Raw genomic sequence first — 26,345 nt, forward strand, 5'->3', positions numbered from 1 at the left:
AACTTCGGCGGCACCGAAGCTAATATTCCCTTCGCAGGTGCATTTCTTTTAGTAATTATGTGTTCACTTTATATGGAAGCTATTTGCTATAGTTAACCGATCTGACCAATTTCTTCGGAGATTACATTGTTGCTTTAGAAAATAATCTGTACCAAATTTGGTGAAGATACATTGTCAAATGTGAAAGTTTTCCATACAAGAACTTGATTCCGATCGTTCAGTTTGTATGGTAGCTATATGTTATAGTGGTCCGATATCGGCCGTTCCGACAAATGAGCAGCTTCTTGAAGAGAAAATGACGTTTGCAAAATTTCAAAAGGATATCTAAAAAACTGAGGGACTAGTTCGTATATATGTATACAGACGGACGGACGGACGGACGGACAGACAGACAGACAGACGGACATGGTTAAATCGACTCAGCTCAACATACTGATCATTTAAGTATACATATACTTTATAGGGTCTCCGACGCTTCCTTCTGGATGTTACAAACTTCGTGGCAAACTTAATATACCCTGTTCAGGGTATAATTAGGTAATGGAGGCTAAGGGAAGTATTGTAATAGTATTGGTCTGATTAACCCTTTTTGACATCTCTTCTTCTTCATTTATATATATATTTCACAGATTGACCGATATTTTCGGTAAAAAAGTCAAATATAGACACTGGTGTCCAATAACCTAGGGGTTTAAACAGTTTTGGTTCGTTTTAAACAATTTTTGGCCATAAGGTGGCACAAATTTAAAGGCACTATTCGTACAATGTTTTACTCCACTGTATTAACTGATGCTTTATTCATATACTGAAATCTGAAAGAATCAGGTGGAGTTTAAAACTGTGTTATATGGAAAGTAGGTCTGATTTTAATCCGATTTCCCCATATTAAAATAATGTTATGCACCGAAATTGATTGAAATCGTTGGAGGATGTCTGAGATATGTGATTTCACTTAAAAGTGGTCCATTGTCCGATTTGGACACCGGCTCTTATAAAATATTTTTGGATGTAAAATGTCCTGCATGTAAAATTTAATGTTTTAGTAGTTTGCCGTTATGTGGGAAGTGGGCGAGGTTATCAACCCGTTTCACTTATTTTCAGACTGTAGTTTTTTTTTAAGATTTTCTGTGGCAGGTTGTTAGGAAAACTTTTTTATTTGATTTATTAAGGTTTTTGTTCGCTATGATGGGCACAATAGACCAATGGTCGCAGTGTACGCAGTGTACTTCCTCTCACAACTATCTATCTACTCGTTATGAGAGGTTTCCATAAATCGTTCTCTTTTCTTAAGGGACAAATTCCTTTGTCAGAATTAAACCTATTTTGGACTCAAGTTCGGTGCACGTTTAACAACATGATATGTTCATAATTTGAGGTTAATTATCGGATATCAGTATTAAATATGGTTTGAAGGAAACAAAAGTTATTTTGGCTAACAAAACTTAAATTTAACTTGGTTTATTGAGTGTATAATAAAAAAATTCAATCGACTACAAAGAAATTAACAAGTATGTAACAGAGAATGAGCGCAAAAAGCAGCAAGCTCTTACGGGTAAGGCCCTTTACCGTCACGGGAATCGACTGGGGGCGCCAAGTAACTGTCATGTGGTTGTACTGGTAATTCAGTACCTACTGTATCAATTGCTTTCTGCTCTGCAGCCGAGGAGGATGATGCTGAAACTGCCGAAGATTCTGTTAGCGAAATGTCATTGCTAAGTGGCAACTCTGCTAGCTTAGAAACGGGTGCGACAGAGGAAGCTGGCGCGCTCAGGGTGATTGTACGCGCGGCTTTGATGGCATATGGCACACGATTAACGACGGCATTGAACCCACTAGGCCCATCCACCGTGTAAGTAACGGTGCGCTGGAAACCATCTGGATCGACCACACTGTACGAGCCTTGCACGAAGTAGCCATCACGGGCTTCAGCATGGGACTTAATGTCACCGGTCTCGTCATCATGCACATTGTAGCTGTAATCGTATTTGGCGGGTGGATTGTATTCCTCCACTGGTGCTGCGGTAGGTGCGGCGCGGTGGTGAGCTTGTGAGTTGAAGGATGTCTCAAGTTTGGTGAAAGTAGCATCAGATTCCGAGGCCGAAGCAGAAGCCGACGATGATGACGTGAGACCGGCAAAGTTTTGTGGGCTGTAGTCGTAGCCAGCCGGTGTGGGTACGGAGTTAGGGAGCTGCTTTTGGGCTGCGCCGTTGTTGAAATCATAGTTGCTCTGTCTCGCTGACTGCCCTTGTTGGTTCTCTGGTTGTTGTTGAGCTGCGTTGTTGTTATAATTATTCGGGTTGTAATTATAACCATTGGAATTTGGTTGTTGCTGCTGTTGTTGTTGTTGTGATGGCGCTGGCGCATTACCATTAAAGGCGTTGAGGGCTGCCAATGGCGCATTGTAACTGTTGGCCGGCTGCTTGACATTATCGTTGTAGCTATTTATATTATACACGCCGTTGTTTTGGTTGTTATTGCTATTGTTGCCATTATATAGATCGGGATTGTAGTTGAATTCAGCGGTAACGATTCCCTGCGTTGCTGCTGCTACGCAAATTAGGAGCACAAACTGTAACGGTAATGGAAAAGAGTTAGGAATCCTTATGAAATCGCTTGAAATTTGTGTTACCTTGAAAGCCATATTTGTTCAATATATCCACTGAATGAATTACGGTTATTACAAACTGAGCGCTGACAACTCGCTCTGATTGGATGCTGTGTGTAACTGTGATCTTCCAACGAAGCACGTGAAGTATTTATAATGCAAGGGTGGCCAATAATGAAGTGGGGAATTTTCGGTCGGTCAACCAAATAAAAATAACAACAATAATAACATTAACAATGAAAACAATAACAATATATCACCGGCTACTTACATTGAGCATTGTTCAACAGCAAAGAGCCTATGCGACAAAAAATTGGTTTAGTCATTGTATTACAACAATTTACTAATGTACTCCAAATATTGGTTGTTTGCTTGTAACATCAATACCAAAACTTTAGTAAAAAGAAAGAAATGCATAACCAAAATGTGTCGAAAAATCAAGTGTGCATGATAGTTACTTATGGCCCCTGCAGCTTACGTATCAATTATTTTAGGGCATTTCTTACACTTTCGGTTTCTAGTTAGTGTGAAGTTATTATGTATGAACATATGTATGTATGTACGTATGAGCTTTTGTCTATGTACCAACGTGTACTATAAATACACTAGTCAGCGTTACGCGTTTTCTTGCAGCCTATTATAAAAAAGGTGACATAGTAGAAAAAATGCTATTGAAATAATATGGGCCTTCAAATTTCCCATAAAAGAGTAAGCAAAATTCAAAGTTCGGATTTATCTATTATCAATATATATGTAAATACAACAAAGTTATTCTGAAGAGGAACCAAAATGCCACAGAAAGAGCGTCTAGTTAGTGAAGATTTTGACCTTGACTTTTCGAACACAGGAACAACTAGAGACTTAAACGGCTCAGTTGACGATAAAACATTTTCTAAAAGCAACGAGCTGAACTTCGACGCGCGGGAAGAACTGCTTCAAGATATGATTTGCATCCAACAGTTTTGGCATCTTCTTAACTGATATTATGTATCATAGACTCACTTACTTTCATGATTGGATTTTGATTCAAGTTCGCGATATTTATATTAAAAGCAACATATTTAACTCAACTAGATATTTGTAAATTATATAAATTCAACCAAAGATGTTAAACATATAATTTTTCTTTTTTATAACATCAAGACGTCCACTCAAGAAGCGGCAATCATCAGGTATGTAAGACTTAGAGCAAATATCTGGTTTAATTTCAATCGTGTTCAGCGCTAAACCACACAATCCACTTAACTTTATTAAAATATCACATCCTGATACCAATATAAATGGCTTAAATTCAGCTAGAAAGTCGGAAATAAATATTAAGGTCAATTGGGTGTTAGGGGAGGTCTAGACTGATTGTATTAATTTTGGCATTCTTCTTCTTCTTAATTGGCGTAGACACCGCTTACTCGATTATAGCCGAGTTAACAACAGCGCGCCAGTCGTGTCTTCTTTTCGCTACGTGGCGTCAATTGGATATTCCAAGCGTAGCCAGGTCCTTCTCCACCTGGTCCTTCCAACGGAGTGGAGGTCTTCCTATTCCTCTGCTTCCCCCGGCGGGTTCAGCGTCGAATACTTTCAGAGCTGGAGTGTTTTCGTCCATTCGGACAACATGACCTAGCCAGCGTAGCCGCTGTCTTTTAATTCGGGGAGGATGGGGTCATGTGTAGAAGTTCACGCAAGTGAGGAAAGTTCTCTGATCGCCATTCACTTGCGAGTGGCCAGAAACGATTCTTTTACATATGGCTCAAGCAGCTCACGACTTCCGGTCTACGCCAGTTGTTGAATGTAACTTTCACACTGACCGACATAGCGGGCATAAAGTCCGGTAGGCCAAGGTTCCGAAGTTATAGACTCACGTCTGATTTTATAAAAAGTACCAAATTTCGAAAATTGTAGAGCGATTTGAGGGCTATAAAATTTCTTAAGAAAGTGGCAATAGAGCCCTGAATATGTGATGGTTTTTTCTATAGTAATATTTTATCTATATCCCAAGTTTAATTGAACAAATGTTTTTTCGGCAAAATCAATTATTTTACTCAAAATAGTCTCCTTCTGCTTCAATGCAGCTTTTTGCATGGTCCAAAAGCATGTCGAACGAGTGTTTTAGCTCGTTGGCCGGTATGGCCGCCATATGCCGCTGCAAGCCTTTTGAATGGCCTCTACGTCTGCATAATTCTTTTCTTTCATGGGCAAATGCATTTTTCCGAAAAGGAAGAAGTCGCACGGTGCCATATCAGGTGAATACGAGGAGTTGTTAATGGTTAAAATGTGATTTTTGGCCAAATAATCGGTCACAAGCGTCGATCGATGAGACGGCGCATTACCGTGCAACAAACACCAACTTTCATTTTCGCGATATTTGGGCCGAACACCTCGAATACGGCGCACTAAATGCTTCAAAACTCCAAGGTAGAATACTGCATTAACGTTTTGGCCGGGTGGAACAAATTCTTCGTTGACAATATCCTTGGAATCATAAAAACAAATCAGCATTGTCTTCACTTTTGACTTCTCCATGCCAAATGTTCGGTCAAGATACGATTAATCAATGTTTTAGAGATGTTCAATTTCAATTCCATGAATTTTAATAATGATTTCGGCTGATTTTTGTTGAATTCACGCACAGTTTCGATTGAATTTCCGGAGATCACGGATTTTGATGCTAGATTTAACAAGTTCTGTTTTTTTGGAATGCACCTTGTATATAATATAGTTAGTACGCCGACGCATTTCCATTTGTTAGCTTCGTCTATACTCTGAGTAAATTCAAAAGTACAGTTTAAAATGTATATATATTTCAAAATAAATTTTTCCTATCACAATAGTTTTGGTTGGTTCATTTGCTTTAATTTAGATACTAATTTCGATACCATAGTCTGTTCCTCTCACTTTGAGTTTACGTTGACTTTTCAGATTTTCATTAATATTAAATATAGTTCAAGTTTTAAGTATAGAAGTTGAAGTAAAAAAGACTCCGCTTAAAACTAACTCAAAACTCTGACAAACGATTTGCTTTTAAGATTGTTCTATGTACTAACAATCAACGCCAACTACTTTTTTCTGCTCTGAAAAGGAAGTCCAAATTATAAATTTTTGACTTTCATATATCAAAATATTACCTAACTTATTCATTCCCAAATCAAAAAGGGGAAAAATGATGAACGTCAAAAAAAGAAATAGTTTATAAAAAAATTGAGTGTCAGCGCCTATTAGCTGAATCATCATAATTCGGAGTCTTTTTGTCACCTTGTTTCCCATACTTCACCTGCCTGCCGCAACGGTCGCCGCTATTTACTAAAGTAGAGCAGAAAATCGGATTTGAAATTCGAGCGTGCGCAGTTAAGTAATTTAATTATGCAGTTGTTATTAATTTTTGTTACAATCCTTCTTCTAGAGGCAAGCTTTTGATGCCAAGGGACTGTTGAACTACTTTTCAGACATACCTCCTTAAGAATTTTGCGGAATACAAAATTACGGTCATCCAAAAATATTTTATGGATTTTTTTGATGTTTTCGTCGGTAACAACGTCGTTTGGGCGCCCACTGCGTTCACCGTTTTCGGTGTTCATTTTACCACTTCTTAACTTAACTTACCAATCTTTTGATTGTTGATTTTCCTAGAGCAGTGTCCGCAAACTCCTCTTCAAGCCAAGTTTTTGTTTAAACAGTTTTTTTGCCCTCAAAAAGAGCGAAATTCCTGATTACATTTTTTCACAATAACAAAAGTTGTTTCACTCAAAATGGTATTACCCACAAAGTAATGATCCAAAATTTGAACACGCCTTTTGAAGGTTTAGGCAAACTGAAAATCGTATGGATTTAATACTAGTAGTGCCATCTATGAGTCAGACTTTTTACCTTTCTGCCTAAAATGGATAGATTTGGGAAAAAAATTGACCCGGCCCCCCTATAACTAATATCAGGGTTTTTGAACATCCAGCTGACTTTATTGCATTCATGATTGTATTTGAGGTGTTCTAGTGAAACCCTGGGACAATTTTATTAGTCTAAGGCATGTTAATTGTGTGGTGAATAAACATGTACTTTAAATATGAAGATTATTATATTAAATATACTAGTTTTATACAGTTTAATATCAAGGTGAAAAAATTTTAAATCAACTTTCTTATATCAAATCCTACTAAACTGAAGAAATTCATTATAAATCGTACACGTGCGCGTAACATTCTTTATTGCAATTTTTAATACAGTAGTCAATTCATGTATTGAATAGAAAATTTTCACGAAACAAAACGATATGGGCCAAGTTTTGGGAATCACTCGAGAACTTCTTTTGCAGTGACTTCAGTGTCATGATGCGTGTGCAGCAACGCCAGGCCGATCAATCTATCGTGAAGCATGTTCGTCCTCAGCCATGTTTTCATGCACCGCAGTGTCGAAAAAGAGCGTTCAGAGCTTGAATTCGTCACAGAAAGCGTGCAGAATATGCGAAGAAAACTATGAATTATGGGGCATAGTCTAGTCGGTAACTTTTTGCCCTTTGTTTCTGCCCCCAATGGCACTGCCAGTGATCAAGTTCACCTTTAAGTTTCAAACGTCACACGACGTTGTCATTATCCAAAAGGCCTTTGAATCTATCTATCAAACAGTCAGTAAGATATTCCATTCCTTTGGTTTTCAAAGCACATACTTTTTCTGGTAGCAGCAAATTCAGTTGAAATTCATCCAATACTTCTCTAGAAGTCGCACGTCTTCAAATCTTCGCCTTTTGTATCCAACAGAGGAATGTACACTGAGACCCTATAGTATTCATCGCAATTTTTCCCGCAGAAATTTTCGCGTTTTGTTTGTCGGCTGCAGATTCTTGGTTTTCTTTCGCCAAATTTCACTTCTGCCGTCATTTTTTCGTGGCTGAATAAATGAATCGAAAATGTTCCTCAGCTTTTTGTCTTCGATTTCGGAACGTTACAAGCAGTGTATCTATCTTATTTGATGCTTTTGCCAGATCGATCGATTCTTTCTGAAAAGTCACGACGAGCGAATGAGTTAGAGATAGAATATAACAAAAAATCCCAATTAAAAATTGAAATTTGTACATGGTTGGGATGACAATCGTTGCTTTTCCCACTGTTTCCTTACTTTGGAGTTACTAACTTTTGTCAGATATTAATGTCCTCCATTTCCCCCCTCTGAATCCGCCACTGGTGTTTTAATGAATACCTAACTCAAAAAATGTGCTTTTAAATTTGAGTCACTTGAATAGATACAGTAATCTCAATATAAGAATATTTTTAAATTAACCATCGAGATTAAAGGACGCAAAATGAAAGTCCTTCCGTTGGGCATTTAGAGGTAGTTTTGTTTCGAAGGTATTAGAGTGCCGATTGCTCATAACTTCTTCTCACAGTGGAAACACTGGCATTGGAACCACTTTTCTCTTTTTTTTTATTTTTTTGTTGCAGCGTCACTTTTGAAATATTTTCCAAATATCTTTCTGATTTTGTTGTCGCCTTTTTTGTCTTCCTTTCATATTTTTTCCATATGACGACGAATTCGATTAAAAATTGTAGACGACATTTGGATTTCTATTAATTTTGGAAACAATAGCTCGCGCAGAAAGGCCTTAATCTACAAAATCATCAATTTTGGGCTTTTCCCCTTGGAATGATTTCAATCTTTCTACCTGTATTTAAACCGTTCAGGTTGGTCGAAATGTGTGATATTTTATTGAAACTAAATGCATCACTTTTTCAATTTATGTTATTTAGCGCCGTGCTCGTTTGCATATACCCGAACTAGTCTCTTAACTTGAGAGATATTGGTCTGAAATTGTACAGACATCCTTTCCTCGCCAAAAAACAGCTCAGTTGTCAGAATTGCTGATATCGGACAACTATAGCATAAATTATGACAAAAATGTACCCGGGAATATTAAACAATTTATTATTTAATTATTTATCAATATTTATTTTGTCACTTTCAAATTAATCTACCCCAGTTGTAGTACACTTATGCCAATGATTTCTCAGTCCTCGAAACACTTTGCATAAGCACTTTTTGGGATGGCGTTCAGCTCCTTCAGCGAATTTTGTTTTATCTTTTCGATCGACAGAACACAGGTCCCAAGGAGCGACAATTTCAGTTTAGGGAAAAAGAAATATTCACATGGAACCAAATCTGGTGAATACGGTGGTTGATCGATATTCATTGTGTTTTTGGCTTTAAATTCGGTCACAATTGTAGTCGATTAAAATCCATGAATTGTTCTTCCACCCGGCCGTTTTCGACGAATGTTCTTACGTAAACACCTCGATACGGCTTTATCGAGACGAATCGAAAAAGAACGCGTTTCATACCCAAAATATACACTAAAATCATCTTGTGAGAAATGTCAAGCTCTCTTGGCATCTGTCTAACATTTGTCAAATAATTTTCAAGCGCTATATCCTTCACTTTTTTAATATTTTCGTAGGTCCTCAAGAACGAGGCATGTCTTTAACGTTATTTACCGCCTTTGAAGGCTTTGTACCACTCGTAGGATTGTGTTTTTGATTAAACTGAATCACCGTAGGTCTTTTTCATCATTCGCAATGATTTCGCACACGAAATTTGTTTAGTAATACACAATTTTAGACAAATTCTTTCTTCGATATTTTTAGTTAGAATTTTTACTTTGACGGTAATCGGATAAACTCTTTTTAGTCCTTAAAAATTCTCCCACGCTTCTCCGACCTCTGACGTAAATTATTGTTGCTTTAATGTTTGTTCTTATATCTTTCTTTTCTATATTTTTTTGGTTTTTACCACTGATCTACTAAAAGTAAAAGCTTGTATGAATACGTTTGCTAATTTTTTTTGTTCTGAGTACTTCATACTTTTGTGTAAGTTCGCTAAATTAAAGGTACGGATTACGTCAGTTGGAATTATATTTGCCTTGCTATAAAGCCATCATACTTTTTCTATTATTTTGTACTTTTTATTGCCTTTGAATCGTAAATATCGAGAGATTTTTGCAACAATAAAAAACTCCCTTGCCAGCATACCACAACAGTGGTGAGCAAAAATGTGGACCACATACTGAGTCTATGTTTACATTTACTCAAGCCCACGTAACATAGTCTTTAAAACAACACTACATACATCTATGCGGGAGATCTTTAAGAATTAGTAGCACAACGAACAAACGGTTTATTTTGCTTTGCCAAAAAAAAGACATGCAGATAAGTGGTCGTAAACCGGTCGTTTAAACACTTGACAATGCTACAGGCAAAACAGCCACCGACCGCTGGAGATGTACGAGTGCATGTGGAAGACTTAAACGCGGCGATTGAGTATAATGCTATATATTCGAAGCGCAAGCGATGAGTTGCTTTCAGCACAAAGAGCAGTTAAGACGCGTTAGCCCAAAGCGCGGCGCTTAGTTTAAGCGGTGGCAATCCAGTATACTCAGCGCTTGCATTTATTTTTTACTTTGCTTCCGTCACAAAGACGATGAATCGTTTGCTGGAACTGCAGCGCGTATGCGCGACCGCCAACAAGGACGCAAAGTCAACAGAAAGTGAGTACAATGAAGATACAAATCATAAATCATTTGAAACACGCGACGCAATTTAACTAGCTAAAAGCAAGTAAATAAATCATGCTATAAAAATATCTACAAGATCTAGAAATAATTATTGTGCGCTGTTATATTCCAAATAAATGCAAAATCGGCTTTCCTTCTTTACTTTTTCAGAGTCTTTACTGCCTTTCAGAAAACAGTTGCAATTTCTCTACGGCTACGTGCTCGGCTTCCTGATGGCGCTCACCACATTGCTCTGCTATGATCGCTTCCTGCTGCAGACGGCGCAGCTGCGACAACACAGCACGGCCACTGAGAATTGGCAGACGGGCTATCAAACCGCCTTGCAACAGCTGAAAAGCGATGCAAACACACTGCAGCAACAGCTAGCGGCGGAAGTGCGCGTGCTTTGCATGGTGTTGACCACACCGGCGCAGCACGAAACGCGCGCCGCACACGTGAAAGCTACTTGGGGCAAGCGCTGCACGCGCCTCATCTTCCTCAGCAGCGCCGCGGATGTTGAATTGGGCGCTGTGCCGGTGGTGGACAGTGCCTCCGATAAGTACGATCTGTTGTGGCATAAAGTGCATCAAGGATTTCGTTACGTATACGCCCGGCATTACGCGGATTACGATTGGTTTCTGAAGGCGGACGATGATACGTGAGTGAGTGTGCATAAATAAGAAAATAAGAAAGTGAAATGCAGTATTTTGTGAGAAGTTGTTTATTGTAAAAGAAGTGGTAAAAAATTGTTGTTATTATTTGCTGCGAAGCGTTGGAAAATGCCACGGCGTCGCATTTGAATTTTGGCATAATTTGCCCATTCTTCGAAAAGTTATGTAACCTTCAAACTTAAGGAACACACTTGGCGACAGCGGTGAATGACCGCTATCTAAACTAACTATGCAAATCGAAATTTGAATTGTAAAATGTGTAAAAGCGAAATGATTTTTGATTCTGCATAAACTTGTTCGAATGCTATTTTACCTCAGCAAGTATAATTAAAGAATGTGCTGCTATATGTGGCTAGCAAAATATTGATAACAAAACAAACAGAAAAACAATTTAAAATAAAAGTAGCATAATTAAAAAGAAAGAAGTCGAGAAATGTGAAACAAGTTTCTGGCTAAGCAAACAGCAAAACTGTACTAGTTCATTAGACAAAGCGTTCAAATGCGGTTTATTTTTATCTCTTTACCGCCAACGTTCAGTCAGATCATTTTATTTATGACAAAAATATTCAAAAGGAACAGAAAAATACAAATAAAAACAAGTTTTTTTAGAACAAAATTGTTGCTAAAAACAAAGTGAAGAATAAAATACTTTCTAACTGTTGTAATAGAACGTGAAATGAAGTGGAATATGAAAATGTCAACAGAAACTAAAATAATTGGCACAAAAATGGTATGAAGTGAGATGCTACTGAAACGATTAGGAGTAATGAAAAGCGTGGAATAAGTTATTTGTGATAGGATGCTCGAAGAAAGTGAAAAAGTATTTAGATGCGGTGCAGAATACAACTCTATCAGCGTTATTATTTAATAACACAACAACTATAAATTAATTCAAATTTCTTTTATTTTCATTATTCGGTTATTTTAAAGACCAAAATAAATGGACAATAATGAACGAATGACTATTAACTCTAAATCAATTGTACTATGCAACACTTTAGATTTTTTGATATACTCGCTTGTGGGATTGCAGTAATTCTATTACAACTAAATCGAAAAATAATTAATCCGGTTTTGTATAGCAAAGCCAGTATTAACTAGAAGAGAATTGTTGATTATTAAATTATATAATTTCTTTAATTTTACCCTCAACGGGGTATTTTAAGTTTGCCCCGATGCCTATCACATTCTAAACGAAACGCAGGTGACCTTAGAAAATATGTATTTAAATTATCAGCAGGACGAGCTGAGTTTCTTTAGCAATGTCCGTCTGTCTTTCTACCCGTCTGTCTGTATATACGCGAACTAGTCCTGCAGATTTTTTGATATGGACCAGAAACGTCGTACACGTTCTTTTCTCCCCAAGAAGCTGTTTACTGTAACATAAAACTGCCAATCTAACTCACCTACCCAAATCAAGTTCTTGTTAGAAATCTTTAGTATTTTCGTTGCAACCAAAGTTAAAGTTTTATCTTGTTTGCAAACTATTCTCTAGTGAATTTTCATTTTGGATATCATTCCACACTAGAATTCGATTAGAGAACTCACCTTTTCTCGATTGGAGAAAAATTTATTGGATCTATTACCATATACATACATTCGTTTTTTTGTCTTCAAAAATTGACTGTTTATTTAAGCAAAATATAAACAGAAGTATTATTCCAAGTATTCCTCGCCCGAAGCTATAACATTTTCTCATCTTTTTAGCAATTTGTGTATTCCATCCCAAAAGATTTGAGGCGGCTGACGGCTAAGAATAAATCGAACCAATTTTTGATACTCTCTTCTGGTCTGTGAACCGTGTTCCAGCGAGGGTGTTCTTCTTCGATCGGAACAAATAGTGGTTAAAATAGGAAAGACCCAAGCTATAAGGCGGTCTTCCCAGGTACTATTTTTTAAATAGCTTTTAATAGGATAGTATTGCAACATGAGTCTGGGTGTTATTATGATGGAAAGTAATTTGCTTGTTTTCAGTCGCAAATTTCGGGAGTTTTTCGGCAAACGTTCGTTTCCATCTGATGAGTTGCTGTCGGTAGCGTTCCTCACTGATGATTTAACCCGGTTTTAGAAGCTTATACAACACACTCTTCTGATCCCACCAAATACAGAGCATTTCCTTGGAGTTATGGATATGCGGCTGTGCTGTTTGTCTAGTTGATCACGTTTCAAATATGTTCTTTTGAGCTTTTTCATAACCAGTCACGATCCGCTGCAAAAACGTCTTATCTTTGTAGCATTGAAGCAGTATTTCTGACATAAAAAAAATCGTGTTTAATATAATAATATATGTATATAATTGCTTGGATTCTGATCCTCTGGTTGATGGTTTGCACCTTAAGGTATTTCCCAGGCTTTGATTCTTGAAGTTGCAAGAGTATAAACTGATAGCCCTTCCTTATTTGTTTGTATTAGAACCCTATCCCTCGCCTTGAATATCAAGTACGTTAATAAAAATTATTGCATCAGCTATATATCTAATTATTCTTCAGGTTCTAGGGAACTTAACTTCTGAGTTTAGCATGAGTTAATCATGACCTCACGAACCATTGTATGCCCTTAGCAAACGCACTCCAAAATGAGTAATTGGATGAAACCGTCGTAAACACTAACGCTATTATTCTTGGTTTGCTGCTAGCATTCAAATTTATAGTAAGTTCTATGTAATCGGTATATATATTTCTACTAAAGGCGAGCTTAATTTTAATTGCTTAGAAGTGTGTATTCCTTTTCTCTAACAATAAAACTGGATAATAATAATAATTGGAATTAGAGCACATACATATGTACGTTAAACTTTTGGACGCTTTTTACAGAGCGCAAATAGACCAAACGTGATTCGTAAAAAATTCAATCGGAATTCCTCACTGTTTTAATGAAAATATCGCTATATTTTTATGGTTTATAATATATTTGAGGTGTGTGATATTTTGAACGAAAAGAATACTAAACAAAACAAAGAAAGAAATTGAAATTGCTCCACTTTTTTCTGCTCTAGTTGTATCTCACTTCTTGCGGTATATTTGCTTATCTCTTGGCAATTTAATTTATGAAATTTCGTTCAAGATGCTGTGTTACGTGCTTTCTGTGATAAAGATTACGGATGAGTCCATTATGCCAGTGTTTAGCGTAGTTCCAGTTGAAAATATTATTTGTGTGTTTTGTTTGATAATCTCGCAGCGCGGAATAAATTAGAAATACACGAGGCCATAATGGATGTTGAATGATAATTTCTCTGAATAAATTAACTTCTTTTTATGTTTGGACAAAGATTTTGTAATTTTGTTTCTTAAATATTTCACTTAATTTTTACTTTTAAAGTTTTTCTTTTGTGCGATTAATTTGCGGAAAACTTGTGATCACTGACGCCTGAAATTCGGTCAGTTTTTTCGATCTTATACATCGAGTCATAAAATAAGAAAAATTAGTGCGCATTTAAGAAACGATTTGAACCAGCCTTTCTAACGAAGCAGTCTTAATGTTCCAAATAGACTAATAAAAAAACTGCAAAGTTTTTAAATCTTTATCTTCTTTGTTGGCGTAGACATCGCTTACGCGGTTATAGCCGAGTTTACAACAACGGCTTTTTCGTTGTTCGGCGCCAATTGGAGATCCCAAGTGTAGCCAGGTCCTTCTCCACCTGGTCTTTCCAACGGAGGGAAGGTCTGCCCCTTCCTTTGCTTCCTCGAATGCGCAAATCTCCATAAATCAATAAATCTTTCTCAGAACCTTTCTCTCGAAAACTCGACGTCATAGTAGCTGTTGGCAAGAGGTTTTCTGCGTTGGAATCCGAGGCGAAGATTGTTGTTAGTGTTAATGCTGGTTTCAAGATACTAAAAGAAATTATCTACAACCTCGAAGTTATGACTGTCAGCAGTGGCGTGGGAACCAAGTCGGGAATGCGACGACTGTTTGCTTCATGAAGGCTATACCTTCTCTATTCAGCTCTCGAATTGTTTTCTCGAGCAATAGATTGAAGAAGTCACACATTTGGGAGTCGCCTTGTCTGAAACCTTCCCGATCCTAACAGAGCTTTTGGTATTGTTCAACGTCGGTTTACACAACTGTATTAGTTTTGCGGGGATGATGTAGTCTTTAAATTGCATATTTGTGAAGAGGCGCTCAAACCATTTTGGAGAAACTGGAAACGTAGATGAAAAGCCATGAAGAAGAAGAAAGCACAGGTTAGTCTGATGGAAACTAAGCGAATGTTCATTAATGTAGAATTAGATACACCTCTAACGAGACTTCAGAGTTCTGGTATCAATAGTACTGTAATCAAACCTCTTCTTGAAAAAGGTTGTATTGGACTCACCCGTGAGTGTAGTAATGTAATACTAACAGATTGTCAACTTTTGTATTGTTCAACCCTCTGAGAAGTGTTTTGCTAAGGAAAGAACAAACATTTAATCAAGGGCAATGGATATTTCTCTGCTCATCCCTGAAAACCTGTTCACTGTTAGAATGATATATTTATAAAAATAGGATTTACTGAAGTTATCTGATATGCTTTACGTCAAGAATCACCATGATTGGATACTGAAAGAAGACAATGATCTGAAACACACAAGAAGACCCTGTACTCAATGGAAACTTGATAACTATGTAGTTACTTTGATTGGTCATCACAGTCACAAGACGTATATAGACGTATATGTAGAATATGTTTAGAGAATGTTCAGAGAATTCAATAAAAGCAAAATATAAAGAAAATATTTAGCGACAACAAAATATTTTATGCGGCTACTCCAACATACCTGGAAGTCGCTTTATTTGGACTATGGGGAAAATTTAATTGAACGTTGCCATCAAGCATGAGAGGCTATTATATTATTAAACAAGGATGATTGAAGGAAGTAATGAGCAAACGTCAGCTAAAACAAAACAATGTATTTTCTAAAATGACAATATTTTTCCAAATGTATCATAACCCCCCACTCCTTGTCAATCCGAATTAATTTCGTACCAAATTGAAAAATATTTTGAATATAATATTGCATCGCAAAATAGGAAAAACGGAATCATATAATTTGATATTTTAAAACCCAGCACTCTAAACAGGACTTTTTGAAACTGGCGCCCCGTGGTGCATTTTGGCCGAACATTTGGGCTTACGAAAGGTGTGCGCAGGGTTTGTTCCGTACAAATTGACTGACGACCAAAAATTGCTCAGATCCCAACATTCGAAGGATGCTTGTGACCGATTATTTGACCAGAAATCACATTTTAACCATTAACCACACCTCGTATTTACCTGATATGGCCATTAAAGGAAAGCGTTATGCAGACGTAGAGGCCATTCAAAAGGCTTGCACCGGCATATGGCGGCCATACCGGCCAACGAGCTAAAACACTCGTTCGACATGCTTTTGGACCATGCAAGAAGCTATATTGAAACAGAAGAAGACTATTTTGAATAAAATAAATTGATTTTACCGAAAAAGCCATTTGTTCTGTTTTTTGTTTTTAAGTTCTGTTCAATTTGGAATACACTTTGCACATACATATGTACTCTATTACAAGACTTCTATTGCTGCTTTTGAAATAATAGTACCTAGATTTTTTTGGAAGTACAACGTATTATACCAATTTTAACTTACAGAAAAAACCCTTAATTTATCAGTTTTTTAAGATTTTATAATTTTTTCTTTACAACAGCTACGTAATCATGGAAAACTTACGTTATTCCCTCTATGCTTATGACCCCGAAATGCCAGTTTTCTTTGGTTACGAGTTGGTGCAACTAAATGTGGTAAGTTTGTAAGCGCATAAATGTTAAAATATCATACTTAATTTTGAAAAAAACTGCCAACATTTGTATATAAACATATATATTTGGTAAGTCGTCGCATAAATTATCTTTATGGTACATAAAGTCATTAAGACGTCATTAAATTGGCTCGATTAACGGCGTGCAAAAAAGCTTGTCTGCTAATATTTTGCATGCAAATTTATGAAGTCGGCACTACAAACATATTAACTATAGATGTATATATATTTTTGCTCATATGCTACTAGGTTTTATAGACAAGCGTCAATCATTTGATGTTCCAATAAATTATTCATTCATGGTTTGAAAATTTGTCATTTATTTTGGCTTTTTTTGTATCATTAAGAGAATAAGTGGTTAGGAAGTGTTTCTTGTGCATATATATTTGTATACATCAGGTCGTATCTTGAAAGAAAATGTTTGCCTAAACTTTTAAAATAAGGAATCTTTTACTTGTTTATAAGATTTAATTTAAACATTCGGTTACACCGAAGATATAGTATAATACCTTTCATAAATGCAAAAATTTCATTACAAGAACTTGATTCCGATTGTTCAATTTGTATGGCAGCTACATACATATATCCCATAATTGTCCGAACTGAACACTTTCTTCAGAGACTATTTAATGCTTTTGTCAAATTTCGTGAAGATAAGTCGTCCACTGGAAGAGTTTTTCTTACAAGCACTTGATTCCAATCGATCAGTTTGAGCAGCAAGTCAGTGACATATTTCAAGGGCCTAAGCGAAGGCACATGAAATATGTAACATAAAAAGTGTTGATTAAAAGTATTGAAATAAGCATAACAACACTTCTGTACGCAAATTGGAGGATAAAAATCCGAGACTGTTCCAACCGCGTAGACCTGATTGTGTCTTCATCACACTTGTTTACTACTTCACCGTTCATTTCTCATAGCAGGATAATTCTGTGAGAAAGTGAATAGATTTTGTAGCAAAGATATCATTACCCAGTGTTCGAGAAGCTGTTGAAAACGCATTTTTAGCACAATAGAGATCTGGTGTGAGTTCTTTAAACAAAAAATTTAATGTATGCTCTCAAGCTATATGGTTTAGTTGTTATTTCCCAATAAATTATCATCGCTCTCAGTTGTATAACATAACTATGACACTGCCTCAGTGGTATTTATTGATCGTCTCGAATCGAAATCGCACTGATTTGCCACGACTATATTCGAATCGTTCATGGTATGTTTCCGTAATAAATTGATAATAGAAATCTGCAAAAAGAAAAAGGCATTCCTATAGAGCCAGTCCACAAAAACAATGAAATCTTATACAATGAAAAATGCCAAGATTTGCCTTTCTTTACAGACCTACATGTCCGGTGGCGCTGGCTATGTTCTCAGCAAAGAAGCGTTCTCCCGCGTAGTTACAACGGGTTTTAATAACGAAACGCTTTGCCCACCAACTAAATACGCGCTGCCCGAGGATTACTGTATGAGTATTTGTTTGCAAAATGTGGGCGCATTGCCCGTGGACGGACGCTTCATTCGGTCTAGCGAAAACAAACAAACATTTTTCCCACTGCAATTGACTGATTTTATGGATAGCAATGAAACCTTGTCCAGCGGAGACTGGATAGAGCGCATGACACCATATACAGTGGATTGGGTAAATCTTCCTTAGCTTTTAGATTTATCCGCACAATTAATTACTTTTTCTTTTTAATTTTTAGGGCCTTAACTGCTGTTCCAATTATTCCATTTCGTTTCACTACACAGATCCCGCTATAATGTATTTATATGAGTTTTTTATTTACCATCTGCGCGCAGTCGGGCTTCCACAGGCCCACGTCATATTGCCTGATAAAATCGATTACGCAGAACTTTTAAATCGATTTTCTAATGATCGAAATACAACGGACCCGTGGATGCCCCTTAAGTGGGTGAAGATGCCGTGAGAGGAATGCGTCTATATATGTAAATATTGTATATATTTATTTTAAGTGTTTGTATTTAACTCTATAAAAGTATTCCAAATATATTTCGTAAGTAGTTTATACATTGTTATATATCTCTGCATGTTCATTTCACCTTCTATAATAGAAAGTAAATAAATAGTACAATTCCTGGTATGGGAACTATTTCACTCGTAAAAAATAATTTCCCAAAATTATGAAAGAATAAAAATTAGCATAAAAGTACTTCAAAAAACGCCTTGATTTGAACACCTTTTCTACCATTTATAGAAGAATAGAATAAGATAACATTTTCCCTATAGAATCCTGATATTTATTTGCAGATAAGCAATTTAATAATAATTTGTTGAGGTGTTCATTCTAAATTTTTGAATAATATTGAAAAAATAGATGATATGTACAACGATTATGCCGGAGAGAATACTGATTGGGAATGTCTAGAATAGGACGAGGGTTCAGACAAGGCGACCCCTTATCGAGCAATTTCTTAAATATAATACCGCGCTGCAAACCTTAATCGTACTGTTACTTTCTTTTTCAAGACTCACTAGTTATTTGTCAATGCCGATGATATCGACATAGTCGGTATGGGAGACCACGCAATTGTGGAGAGTTATAACTTCGAGGTAATGTAAGATTGCGTATCTAGGATAAAGCACAAATTACAACAATGAATTCAGCCATGGAATCAATCGGAACGCTACCCTAGGCAACAGGTACTATCACGGGTTCAGTAAGCAATTGAAAAGCTGAGCCCGCTTTCGCAAAGCCAAACTAACCATTATATTATGTTGAATGGTGCGGAAGCAGGCACGTTGACGAACAGCAATGAATAATTTCAATTAGCCTTATACTTTGACGAAGGGAACCACTGGATCCGTTTGAATGGTAAGCTTTATGATTTCTTCGGTGATATAGATATAGTACGTCTCATAAAAATACAGCTGGCTTGGCTATGTTGCCCGAATGGAAAAAAAGAATCCAGCTTGCAAATATGATTTGATGCCTCTGGTGGCCGGCAAAGGGAAGGGTCAATTGAATGTAGATCTGGTGGCATTTGAGATTTCCAAACGCCCGTGCGTAATGCAGAGACGACTGACGAACTTCTAGTGTCAGCCTGAAAATTATTATCATTTAATTAATAATTTTTACTTTTCTAATTATAATACGAATAGGTTTTTACTAGTTTTTGGTTTAATTATGTACTAAGGGTGTTAAAAAGTATCTACAAATTTAGTTGAAAATAAACAGAAAAAATAAGACATTTTATTGAAACTTATGAACTTTTCAGAGTGAAGCCCAAACCTTTTACAAAAAATCTTATGTTATCACATGGAAATGCATATATCAAAAAAAAGGAGAACAATTAATGAGATAACGAGAAACTGACGATTATTTTAAACAGCTTTTCCCAGAAAACTAGTTTTCGACCGTTAGCTCCCTTTTCGTAGACCAGGTCACATATACATTTATTTTTTTACTTAATACATAAACTTACATACGTCTATTCGACAAATGTATAAAATGTTATGTCTATAAGTAAATACAAATCCCATTGTTTTTATAATCAATGCGATGGCTTCCCAATAGTTATGGCCGTTACTGTATGTTAAAAGTGGAGTATCATATTATTGTAGCATACTTTTAGATGCGCTTCATAATTAACATAATGCCATAAGGCAATGAAACTTATGAACACATACAAATATTTACGAAAGGGTGTTGAAATAATTGCTGAATACAAATTATGCAAATTAGGTAACACCACTGTGCATTTACTATAAAATTTAAATAGTTTTTGTTGATATTAAAATACTTATTAAAGTTTTATGCATCGATGTGAGATTGCGAATGGTGACAAATTCCGGTAATTGTATGGTATTTTATTGGTGACGGCGCAAATGGAGTAGATGTACACTGCAGGGTCTCCATTGCTTCCCCACTAAAAGAGCTTTTTAATAATAGCATTTCAGGATTTTATTAAACCCAATAGACATGATGCATCTGATAGGACTCAGGACTGATTATAACTATTTCCCAATAAATTCTGCATATCAGTGACGACGAAAGAAAAACTGATTCAAAGATTATTTCCCGGATTTTCAAAAGGAACTATTAGGATCGCGATTTGATATGTGAGTGCGTTATCTTTGCTAAGCGAAAAGTTCATCATTAAACATATTACATACATACCATGTTGAGGTACTTTCGCTTTACTTATGACACTTTTCGGCTCACGTTCAAATGCTTCTGTCTATTCTCTGAATATACATCAACTTAATTCTTAAGGAAAACGTGATTCTGATCTGAATTTGATGGCACCGTTATAAAGAACGAAAACTTGTTTAATGTTCAAAAAGAAAAATATACCTTAAAATACGAAAGGAAGGGCTAAGCTCGGGTGCAACCGAAAATTTTATTCACTTACAACTTGCCGGAATCAAAGCCAGGGAAATACCTTAAGGTGCAAAACGTCATCCAGAGGATCGAAATAGAAGCAATTTTATACATGGTGTCGAAAAAGTTAATAAAATGAAAAAAAAAAATTATTTATCAATATTTATTTTGTCGCCTTCAAAAAAGTCCCCACCAGATATTTATGCCAACGATTTTTCAAGTCCTTGAAACACTTTTCATAAGCACTTTTTGGGTTGGCCTTCAGCGCCTTTAGCGCCTTCAGCGAATTTTGTTTTGTCTCTTCTATCGACTGAAAACGGGTTCCACGAAGCGACAATTTCAGTTCGGGGAACAAGAAAAAATCACACTGAGCCAAATCTGGTGAATATGATGGTTGATTGATGGTATTTGTTGCGGTTTTGGCTTTAAATTCAGTAACAATCGTGACTCGATGCGATGGTGCATTATCATCGTGTAAATCCATGAATTGTTCTTCCACAAAATATCATGACTTTCGGCTGAGCTTTTCGTGCATATTAAAGAAATGAAGAGGAGCTCTACGTAGAAACTCCTTTTCATGCACAAAGTTTGACATATTTAAGGAAAAAAAATTTTGTTATTTACGCTTCAAGCGAATGCATGCGAGTATACGAAAATGGGCAGACAAGGACTGTAGCTTTCCAACTCATTACTCCAATGGAATAATAATCAAGTTGTGCAATCTCGTGTCAATTTGTAAGAATATAGTTGAGCAAATATATAAAGTTAGGCATATCTCTGTGAAAATTGTATTTGAAATAACAATCGAAGAGCTAATTTCGGATGCAGCCCAACATAAGCAATAAGAGACGTGGAAATGTTTGTATTAAAAACATTGAATTTAACATTTCTTATTAGATAATTGCGTCCATGTAACGAAAATGAACAATAAGAATAGAGATTACAGTATTCACCACTTAAGCATGTGGAATGGATGATCAATATGCATTTGCATGAAGACTTAAGGAAGCTTGGTATAAAAAAATGGAAAAATCGAGCAAATAATCTGCAGGCCAAAGCTCACAAGGAGCTGTAACACCAAAAGATGCGAATGATGGTGAGATAATATTGTTAATAGATCACAATCAACCAGAAGAGCAGAGGTGGAAACTATTTTGCTAGGTATATGAGGGTTAGACCAAAGTTATTATCGATTTCATCTTTATTCGACGGTAGGGAAAATAAGTATGTATATTTAGTTTGTTTAAAATATCTTACATCTTTCGCTAATTCTAAAGGCAAACATAATGTTGTCAATATATTGTTGATCACTAAATTTAGTTAAAATTTTCATTCCATAATAATTTGATGAAATAAAGGAATTACTACAACATGGGTATCAGAACTAGTATGTTTAATGATTTTTAAGAGTGAAACTCTTTTTTCTTAAAGGGTCAGTAGGGTAATCTGGCCTGTTTTTTGGCATTTTTTTAATAGAAATTTTTATTCTACAATAGAACTTTTTTCAGATATCATGAGGTATATTGTGGAGTATATAAACACATTTTTTCATAACTTTTTGATGACTTCTGTCGGAGAAATGGATGCGTTTTTTCACTGGCGGACACGATTTCTCATGTTTGGATCATCTGAAACACAAAACCCCAATTTATTCTTAAAAAGAACGTGAATGTCATGAAAAAATGTTCATAAATAAAAAAGTAATTAACGTTTTTTTTTTAATTTTTCCCTATGTTTTTTTTACATAAATTTTGTCATAACATTGACATTATAATAAATTATGAATCTAGTAGGGACGATAGCCATGCATTTTGTGAACATTTTAAAAAGAAATTAAGCAAATCGGTTGGGTAGTTCGACTGGAATCATGTCCGCCATTTTAAAAAAGTGTGTGTTTGAGAAAAACGCGTTTAAAGTTTGAGATGTGCACTCCTAGCGCTCCGAACGTCGAGCGGTGTTATTATTTTTGGGCCTTTTTTGAAGCCTTCCAATGGCAAAGTGGGTTTCTACATTAATTCTAAGGGTATAAGGGAACAAGCAAAGGCAAAAAAAAAAAATTTTTTGAAAGAAGATTACCCTACTGTCCCCTTAACCTATAAGTCTTCATCTGCTAAGCAAGATCAAATGTTTGTTTTTGTGTTATTAAACTAATAATATAATACTATACAGTGTTATTAGTGAACAACAGTCTAAACTACAAGTAGTTCTAGACAACTGTTTCTTTCAGGTTTCAGTTTTGATGACATCCGTCTGTCAGCACTTTTATGAAGGATTTCCAGTGTAAATATTTCGTCACCAGAAAATATTACTTGATTGGTGAATTACTATTTGGCGACTATAACAACTCGCTGACACACTTTTTGCCGGCAGTACATTGCTATGAATTCTATGCCACTAGATTGGTCAATCTTTGATATTTAGAAAACAAAACGAAACGCACGCTTGTAACTCTATCTACGTCTGTCAGCTAATGTCACTTTTCGCACATAACCAACAACAATGGATGACCGGCCGCCAACTAATTTGATGCAGCGGCAAACGTTTGACAACAGCATAAACATGAGCATAAAATCATTTGAAGCCTCCACCTTTTTGCAAATTTTTTGCGTTTTGCACCATTTACTTGCCTGGCCGACACACCTTGGAAGATTAAGTCGCGGACACACTTAACTGCCTACTGTAATTTACGTAAACAACGAAAATATTGAGTGACAAAAAATTAAAAGCGAAAACAATGGCAACAGCAATGAAGATATTGTAATCAGAAAACATAAAAAAACACACGTCTTCTGTTAAAACAACAAAAACCAATGGACACGAACGCACGACTTAAAGAATCTCAAATCAAAGTAAAATAAAAAAATTAAATTTTTTTTCAAAAACCAGTCAAACATAGGTCAGCGCTCAGTGGCAACATACAACAGCCGTAACCATCTCACCAACCGTTGCTGACACATCATTGCAAAAGCCCAGCTGACTCTGCGACGCACAGTAGTGTGTGTAGAGAAACTACGTGAAAATATTTTATAAAATGAATTCGGACAAGTGATCGCTTTCCAGCCGAAAGACCAAATTTCGACTTCTTTTTTACTATATTTCAGCAATATTTGCTTTCAAGGCGTCAATCATCTCGATCTTTTCACCGTTGACAAGCAATTTCACATAATCCCTCAAAAAATAGTCCAATGATGTAAAATCGCACGATCGTGAAGGCCACGCCAAAGGCTTACCAAAAGTTCTCCCTAAAAAAATGTATTGTATCGTTGGCTGTAAGGCATGTAGCGCCAGCTAGTTTGAACCAGAGGTCGTCAACATCCACGTCCCCTCTTTTAGACACATGACTCTCAACAATGGCTTGTGGATTATAACCCATTCAACAAAAAATGAATAAAATTTTCTTGCTAACATCGCGATCGGTTGGCATATCGTTTTGGGTCCATTCACCAAACATCCGACGCGCTCAATTTCAATTATTACACGATTTGGATTGCGTCAAACCGCAAATGAAAATTCTTCCGAAATATCATCCATAAAGTGGATAGGAACAGGTCCAATTATTGCACACGATGGCGTATGGACACATTCGCGTCTAATCCATGTCACCAAAGCGTCCTGGGTGCGCACTGTACGCCGACTCTGAAGATTCGCATTATTCACTAGAGTAAAAGTGAAAGCCATCAACTCTAAGAATAAGAAATAAAACCTATATAACTTAGTGCTTCAGCAGCATTTTTAACCAGGTTTTGACATATATACATATCTGCTCCAAAGAGGGCTGAGCCTAGTACAACCGAGACAGAATCGAGAATCACAAACAACCAGCTTTTTAGATTAGACTGTGGAAAAATATGCTACTAATTTTTCTTCTCGTTTTTACAAAATCTAGTCATAGTTCCTTGAACGGATAAGAGTCGAAATACTAAATACCTTGACAGAATTTGATTTACTCGATATTTGTGGATCTATTATAATGTGTGTAATATCTATGTAATATTTTTGGCTATATAAAACAGCGGAAAGGTATATCAAATTTTTATCTGTTTCCTCAACTGTGGAGCATGCATAATTCAATGGTATGTATATTGACAAAGTATTTCATATCTAAATGTAGATCCCATAATTTCAGGAACAGACTTTGAACCTTGTTGATAGTGATTGCGAACGATAGTCGACAGTAGCCACTATGAACTAACCACGATACCTATAGTTGTTTGGAATATCCATGAATTCTCTTAGGATTAATTCATGTTTCAATGTGACTAAATTTTAGAATTTTTGGGCAATGTAAATATATTTTTTACGGTTGAATATTATCGCGTGATTATTGTCACGGTCGCTCAATAGTAGTTGGTTTATAAGTAAGTTTATAAGTATAACATATCTCTAGGTTGAAAATATTCTCATCTATAACTTTATATCCGTACATGTTCGCGGTCTTGCGTTTTCTCGGAAGATATGTGTAATGGTACTACGCCAATGCTATTTTAAATAAACGCCCTAAAAAGGTTCTTTCATGAAAAATCCGTTGTAGTTCGAAATCAATACATAAGAAATGATTTTTTACAATTCTTAAAATTTTTATGTTATAAATATACTATATATATTAGGTTGTCAAATATCTCCCTTCCGCCTTTTTGTCTTTTGAATTTCGCGGCTATGTACAAGTATAAAGCGTTACAAAGCTCGTATGTGGCAATACTATTCATCTTTGAAAGGTCTTGACATAACCTACAAAACGACGCTATGCATGATTAGTTTGGATATTGCGTTCAACAGTTATAGCCGTGTAAACATGGAGTTATATTTTAAAGTTTTCCTTCGTTAAAGGCGAACTCGCTAGGGAAACCTTTCGTGCGATTAATGGTGTTTTGGGGGATGGTACTCTATCATTTCGAACTACGGAGGAATGGTTTCGACGATTCAGAGCGGGTGAAAACGACACCATGGATAAACCAGCCGACGGAAGAACTGTGACGATGAATACCGATCAAATCATGGAAAACATTGAGTTAGACCGGCATGTGACATCTCGTGACATCGCCTAGAAGATGGGAGTTAGTCACCAAACCATTTTAAACCATCTGCAGAAGGCTGGATACACAAAAAAGCTTGATGTTTGTGTGCCGCATGATTTGACGCAAAAAAAACCTCTGAACCGAATTAACGCCTGCGATATGCTGCTGAAACGGAAAGAAATAGACCCATTGTTGAAGCGGATAGTGACTGGCGACGAAAACTGGATCACATGCGACAATATCAAGCGAAAACGGTCGCTTGAGGCAGGCGATAGACCAGAAACGTCCAGAATTGGCCAATAGGAAGGGTGTAGTGTTCCACGAGGACAACGCCAGGCCACACACTTCGTTGATCACTCGTCATAAGCGACGGGAGCTCGGATGTGAGGTTTTATCGTATTCACTATATAGCTCGGACATAGC

General features: G+C 36.4%; 2 protein-coding genes across 2 annotated transcripts; one reads left to right on the top strand and one right to left on the bottom strand.

Annotated features, from left to right (window-relative positions):
* Nucleotides 1-1,546: 1,546 nt before the first annotated feature.
* Nucleotides 1,547-2,641, bottom strand: LOC120767298 (cuticle protein-like). The gene is made up of 2 exons (XM_040093183.1): nt 2,630-2,641; nt 1,547-2,569 (listed from the first exon to the last, which is right to left on the bottom strand). The coding sequence occupies exons 1-2, from the start codon at nt 2,639-2,641 to the stop codon at nt 1,547-1,549; spliced, it is 1,035 nt and encodes a 344-aa protein (XP_039949117.1).
* Nucleotides 2,642-10,057: 7,416 nt separating this feature from the next.
* LOC120769650 (glycoprotein-N-acetylgalactosamine 3-beta-galactosyltransferase 1-like) lies at nt 10,058-18,498 on the top strand. Its single transcript, XM_040096755.1, has 5 exons — nt 10,058-10,124; nt 10,302-10,788; nt 16,457-16,550; nt 17,904-18,203; nt 18,268-18,498. The coding sequence occupies exons 1-5, from the start codon at nt 10,058-10,060 to the stop codon at nt 18,490-18,492; spliced, it is 1,173 nt and encodes a 390-aa protein (XP_039952689.1). The 3' UTR covers nt 18,493-18,498.
* The last annotated feature ends 7,847 nt before the right edge of the window (nt 18,499-26,345 follow it).

This window comes from Bactrocera tryoni, chromosome 2 (assembly GCF_016617805.1).
Source record: "Bactrocera tryoni isolate S06 chromosome 2, CSIRO_BtryS06_freeze2, whole genome shotgun sequence".
In the NCBI taxonomy this organism is placed as follows: Eukaryota; Metazoa; Arthropoda; class Insecta; order Diptera; family Tephritidae; genus Bactrocera; species Bactrocera tryoni.